This window comes from Aplysia californica, unplaced genomic scaffold (genome assembly GCF_000002075.1).
Source record: "Aplysia californica isolate F4 #8 unplaced genomic scaffold, AplCal3.0 scaffold00623, whole genome shotgun sequence".
NCBI classification, from domain to species: Eukaryota; Metazoa; Mollusca; class Gastropoda; order Aplysiida; family Aplysiidae; genus Aplysia; species Aplysia californica.
In genome coordinates, this window is record NW_004797893.1 from 254,513 (window position 1) to 261,075 (window position 6,563).

Genomic DNA, 6,563 nt, shown 5'->3' on the forward strand with positions numbered 1-6,563 from the left:
ACAAACCTTTTAGCACATGGCTGTGTAAGTTACATTTTTGGACTAATCATCTGTCAGTGAGGAGCAGAGGTCATGAAACTGCCTTTTTTTTTGGTGATCTGGGACGGAATGAACAAAATCGTCCGCATGCGAATCATCGGATGGCTTACTTTAGTAGACTACATCGCGTAAGTGTTGGAATGTCATGTCTTACCCTTTTTCCCTCATGGTGTCATTCAAGTAAACATCTCCATTCATGGCAAATCACTTTCTAATTGTCCAAAATTTAGAAGAACTGATGCCCTATGGGTTTTTGCAATACACAAAACCAATGGCTCCTTCTCAAAATAACAAGGAGCACGTTTAATGTTAAGTCCAAGTTTTTCTGGTGTTTGTGATTGCTTTGTTTTCTGTTTTGTTTGAAATTGAAACTATCGACATTAGATATTGTTTATTGCTGAGAAACAAATCCATTCTTGGATATGCAATGTATGTCCATTCTATCAATATTGGTCCCCAATACACGCGCGAAGACAACGTTTCTGTGATTTCACACAATTTTGCCAAGCCTGATTTTGTAAGGTGAATTCTGAGTTACCATATTATTATCTCGAGCATCTCTTAAGACAGATGAAATATTATTGTGTCAGATGATGCAGAATTTATTTAGCTTTAAATTGATATGCTGTATGAGTGGGTAGTGTAAGGCTTTAAACCGATTATTGGGGGATTACATTATCAAGTTTCTTTTGGAATCCACTGTATAATACAAGTGCGGGTGGGTTGCACCCTGTTGTCGGTCAAAAGGATATAAATAGGTTGCCGTGAAAAGGGTTAATTTGTAAAGCCCAGGTTACTCTCAGCGATAAATCGCATTACATTCTACGTATAGCAAAACTGTCAGATTTATCAAACTGCTTATTCTGTTTACACATTCCAATTTATGGTGTCCAATTCCCTTTAAATTGGGGGAGATTCCTTCTTCTTGCGCAAGATGACTCTTCGCAACAATTTGCCTGCATTCTGTGAGTTGTTACTTAACAAAATTAAAAAAGAGGCCCACGAAGTTGTTAGTTGCAAATTTCTAATGACACAAACTCTCCCTACGCCCTCTCTTAATAATTTAGCATTGTAGTCTCTGCACTTAATCGTCCTCAAACATTCGAGGGTTCGGTAGACCTCTACATCTCAATAAAGAGAATAACAGAGTCTTTCGACGAAGTCACCATACTGTACACTGTATTAGATCTACTGTACTACTGTACAGTAGTAGATAGTAGAAATCTAATGTGCATTGACTGTGTAATCCTAGCAGCTTTGACGTCTGATGCACTTACAACGCACTGGGTGACCTTCATACATAACTTTAGATTGAAAATAGACAATTGAAAAACAAAGTTTGCTCAAGTTTTACCATACTATGGCATCAAATCAGATTCCACGTGAGCCACTTTGATTATTTTGATACGCTGATTTCGAAAATGAAATCAGTTTTTAGCTACGATAATTATTTTGAAAATTCTGCGCGCAAAGTTTAATCCCGCGCGGCGGCAAACTTCAAAGGAATTTTGCGTCACAGCCTCCCACTAGTCACTTCATACTGGGGGGCGGGGGGGGGGGGTGTCTTTTATTAGATCAGTTAAAAGTGACTGTTGTCTGTCCTCTTTATGATAGGAAAATTCTACAAGATGCAATCTTGGTAGAATCTATATAAAATACTTCTTTTTGTGATCTTCTAAATCCAGCAAGAAAAACAGTCACAAGCGACTTGTTTTGTTAATTTGGACACGCTGGTTCCGAATTTGATATTTTTTTACGATTAGACATAGTTTTAAATGTTTATTCAAAAATCTTTCTAGCGTGCCGCGGGTGTATCGATACCATCACCGATACCGTCACGACGAGGTATTCGCTTAAGCCAGTCGCTGTTCCCGTTCCCCGGACAAATTTTTTCCTGTTTTTAAAAATAGAGTCGCTGTTCCCCGGTTCTCCGAGAGTGACTATGTGTATGCTTATGCACGTGTTCGTATAGGGCAGTGGTTTTCAAACTTTTTTCGCCCACCGCACCCTTTTTCACCCAGCCGAGTCCCAGCGCCCCCCACTTCGCCCCAACCATCAATCTGACATAATGACATGCATAATATATAACAATCACAAAAAAAGAGAGAGCTCAAACAGCAGTGTAGAAAGTAACGTGCCTAAATTCTACTAATTTAGTTCTGAATATTAGTTGGGTCACAAATCACCATCTTTACAGTCTTAAATTTAGCGTGGACGAGAGATAATAAAGCACATTTTTCTTCAATCTTATGCAAGGGCATTGAGAGCAAAATACTGTCATTTTATGCATATAGTTGTCATCGTACTAAACGACCAGTGTTATTAACATCAATAAAAATAAAACATGTATTATCACATTTACAGAAGCAAAATGCCAAAAACTAAACACATAAATAAAACCGCCCGTGATCATTGTTTTGAAAACAGATTGACATTATCTTTATGAAACGTTTTCTCCCATCAACGTGCTGCAATGTAGTGGCCTGAGATTTGTATCAAATATCTTCATTGCAGAAAATAAAAACGCTATTAAGTTGTTCAAATGTGAGAAACCACACGAAAGAAAAAGTATGCATGGATCTTAGTCTGTAATTATCCCCATCATCGTCATCATCATCATCATCATCATCATCATCATCATCATCATCATCATCATCATCAACATCATCATCAACATCATCATCAGTTTCATCAGCAATGGCAACTCTGTTAAACAAGTGAATGTTTTGCTTTTTAAAAAAATGAAGAAAAGAAAAGAAAGAAAAAAAGAAAAGACACATTGAGATATCAAGTAAGGGTAAACTACGGAGTAAGCCTGCGCAAATAAGTTATGGACACTACCCTAATGGGAAGGAAGGACCTGCTAAGACGGAACCAACTTATCAACATCAGGTTTCAGATTGGTCAGTAGCCGACGCAAATCGCTACGCTTCGTCAGCAAACTTGTCACTGCACTGAATCCCCTTTCTACTAGATAGGAGGCAGGAAAAGAGATGAACAACTTGATCTTTTCTCACTTTGAGGGGCATTTGTCTTGCACAATAGTTTTCAACCAGAATGACTGGTACGGCTTTTTGAACAATGGTTTGATTTCAAAGTCACATTTCATCGTCAGAAGCTCTTCTTCAATTGCTACTAGCAAGTTATCATCTGTTTCAGTGTTCAATGGGTCCAGTATCCAGTATGGAATTTCCAGTTTAAAAATATCAGGAGGCTAAACCTTGTCTTCATATCAGCATGCAAATCTCTGAAGTGGTTGCTATATGTATTTGTAGTTCCTCGTCAGAAATGCGCCCTTCTTTCAGTGTCTCCGCCAAGCTAGGAAACTGAGAAATGTTCTTCTGCCAATGTTTCGGCGGATCATTTCCAGTTTCGACAAGAATGACGAAAGCCTTGATCAGATTGGTGTCATCCCCCTGCAGCTGAAAGTTGAACTGGTTGAACTTTGTAAAAAGATCTGTGAGGAGCGCAATGTTGTTCTTGTGTTCTTTCAGTTTATTGCAGAGATCACTGTCTGTTTCTTGAAAAAAACAAAACCAACTTCAGCACAGAGTCAAACAGGCAGAACAATAATCGTGTTCAACAGTTTCCTTTCGAGAGCCACCAGACTTCAGTGTGCAAAAGTAAGCATTGAAAGTACTCATCATTTTCAGTGCTCAGCTGTTGAAATAGTCTCGAGTTCAAAGCGAGGGCTTTGATCTTGTTCACACACGTGATGGCAATGGCCAGTGTGTCATGCACACTTTCATTCAGGTTTTTTTTTGCCACCAAATTATGTCTGTGAATGACACAGTAGACAGTAAATACTCCATGGACTGATTTCTTCAAAAAGTTCATAAATCCACGTTTCCGACCTGCCATCGACGGTGCCCCATCTGTTGCACAGGCAACTGTATTGGTCAGAGGGATCTGTTTCTCCTCGAAAAATTCTTGGACCACTTTGAAAATGGACTCGCCTTTGGTATCTGTTTCCAACATTTTCGCAAATAACAATTCTTGCATTATTTCCTCACCCTCTATGAACTGATATCCAGTTAAAGGCTGAGCTCATGTCCTTTCAGCATTTTGCACTGTGATTTCTCAACATTTGCTGACATCTCATCAATACGTCTTTGAATGGTATTGTCACTTAGTGGGAGAACTTTCAACACAGGCTCCAGGGCACTTTGCGGGACTGTGTTGACCACCTCTCTTGTCGCAGGCATGAGATTCTCACCAATAGCATGGTTTTTGCCTGCCTTTGTAATTAGCAGAGATAAATTATATGTTGCTCGTAAGCCTAGATCAGCTTGATCGACGTTGGCTGCAAACATCGGTTTAAAGGATTTTCATTTCTGAAAATTGATCTTTAGAGTTTTGAAGTATGCCAGATCTTTGTCAGATTTGTCTTGACGAATCTTCTTTATATGGGATCTGCAGGCAGGGAACGAAAGTTTTTAGTTATAAGTAGCCTACATGTAGTATTGTAAACTATGCCTAAGCTATCTATTTTTGTTTTTGTTTTTGTTTTTTATGTGGCTTTTTTCTCTTCATCACGTTTTATGTTGCATGTCATGAACATTTCATACCGCCCCCTTAGCGCCCACCAGCGCCCCCCAATCGCCCAGTTTCGCCACAGCGCCCCCCAAACTCTCGCCACCGCCCCCCTTGGGGCGGTAGCGCCCACTTTGAAAACCACTGGTATAGGGGATGAAACACCAAAGCAATGTGTTAGCATGTGGACAACACAGATTAATCTTATGTTATCTAATCTTATCTTATCTTATCTTATCTTATCTTACTTACCTTATCTTTTCTTATCCGCTCCACGTCTTTAATATGAAGAAAAATATGTTCATTTCTTATTAACAACAAGATTTGTTCAACGTTTTCTGGCGCCAGTGATAACAGTTATACTCTACGACTCCACATCAAGAAAGTGTGATCTCGAGTTCGATTCCTTTTTGGGAGGTTTTTCTTACTGAGTATGTCCTTGTTAGCTGGAACATTGTGTCAACACGGGCGTAAATGTCTACAAGTGTAATTACTAAACTTACCAATACATGTATGTTCTACGCAAAAGCCAGGAGGGGGAAGCACCCTACCCACAAGGTAGTCATCTAAACTCTTGTAACTGTATTTTGGCATAGTAGTAGTAGTAGTAGTAGTAGTAGTAGTAGTAGTAGTAGTAGTAGTAGTAAAAATGTGCAAGTTTGTTTTAACACTACTACTACTACTGCTACTACTACACGGGTCTGTGGTGTAGGGATTAGGCACGCATGAGACCGGAGTTCAATTCCAAAGTAGGGAGAATTTTTTATCGAGTATCTCTGTCTTTCTGCTGCACTGTATCGACCTCAGTTCGGGTTGACCCTGACAAACCAGGTCGGAAGCCTGCCTCCTAAATGATTCAAATTGTGCCAATGGGGGTGTAAAACCAGTAGCATACTACTACTACTACTACTACTACTACTACTACTACTACTACTACTACTACTACTACTACTACTACTACTACTACTACTACTACTACTACTACTACTACTACTATTACTACTACTACTACTACTACAGAATTATAATTAATCTATAGTAGTACTTTACTATTACTACTATAGTCATCACTATTATAATCATCATTATATGTATCATCTTCATCATCATCATCATCATCATCATCAGCAGCAGCAGCAGCAGCAGCAGCAGCAGCAGCAGCAGCAGCAGCAGCAGCAGCAGCAGCAGCAGCAACAACAACAACAAACAACACATGTACTCACGTTCCAACCTGAGAGCAAGGGTCAGCGTTGGAAGCCACAGCGGCGAAGTGGTACAGACCCTCATCACCCCTCCCCGGCTTCGGGAATGTCCGGTCAGGTGAACGACCGACCAGGAAGCCAGTGACCAACTGGGCCAAGGCCAGGACAGCCAATAGTCGGGGTGACGTCAAACTGCAGACCATCCTTGTGGTTCTTGTGCTGACTTCTGGGCGGGCAGTAAAGGAGTAAAAGGAGTTAAAGGTGTGTGCGCGCGCGCGCGCGTGTGTGTATGTGTGTGTGTGAGTGTGTGTGTGTGCGTGTGTGCGTGTGTGTGTGGGTGTGTGTGTGTGTGTGTGTGTGTGTGTGTGTGTGTGTTTGTGTTTGTGCTTCTTGGAGGGAGTTGCTTTTGGCTTTTTTTATACGTGTTTATTTGTTGGGTAGTATTTTGTAGTATATGTATTTGTTCGGCTGTTTTTTCCTGTAGCTTTATTTTTTTACGTTTTACTGATCTTCTGTAGTAGAATTATGATCTTGTTATGTGCGGTGATTTTTAGGTTCTTTATTTTAATTGGGGGATGAAAAGAAGGTAGGATGAGTCGAGGCCAAAAGAGGCGGGGCATGGTGGAATTGGGGGGGGGGCTGGTTATTGAGATAGCATACTTTGAGGAAAAGTGAATAACTTTTCAAGGTTCATGGATATACCCTCTTGAATTCCATCCATTGAAAATCAGAAGTAAAATAAAGAATTTTTTTTTTTTTAAACAATTTATTCATGACAGCGCAGTTTGT

At 40.1% G+C, this 6,563-nt stretch overlaps 1 protein-coding gene across 1 annotated transcript in view; it reads right to left on the reverse strand.

The window, feature by feature from the left end:
- LOC101863774 (scoloptoxin SSD14) overlaps positions 1 to 5,977 on the reverse strand; it is a 30,318-nt gene extending 24,341 nt beyond the window's left edge. The window contains exons 1-3 of the mRNA XM_035972241.1: positions 5,796 to 5,977; positions 4,608 to 4,716; positions 4,135 to 4,277 (exon numbers count right to left, since the gene is read on the reverse strand). Coding sequence (XP_035828134.1) covers positions 4,135 to 4,277; positions 4,608 to 4,716; positions 5,796 to 5,977 — 434 coding nt within the window. The remainder of the gene's footprint in view (positions 1 to 4,134; positions 4,278 to 4,607; positions 4,717 to 5,795) is intronic.
- Between the last annotated feature and the right edge of the window lie 586 nt (positions 5,978 to 6,563).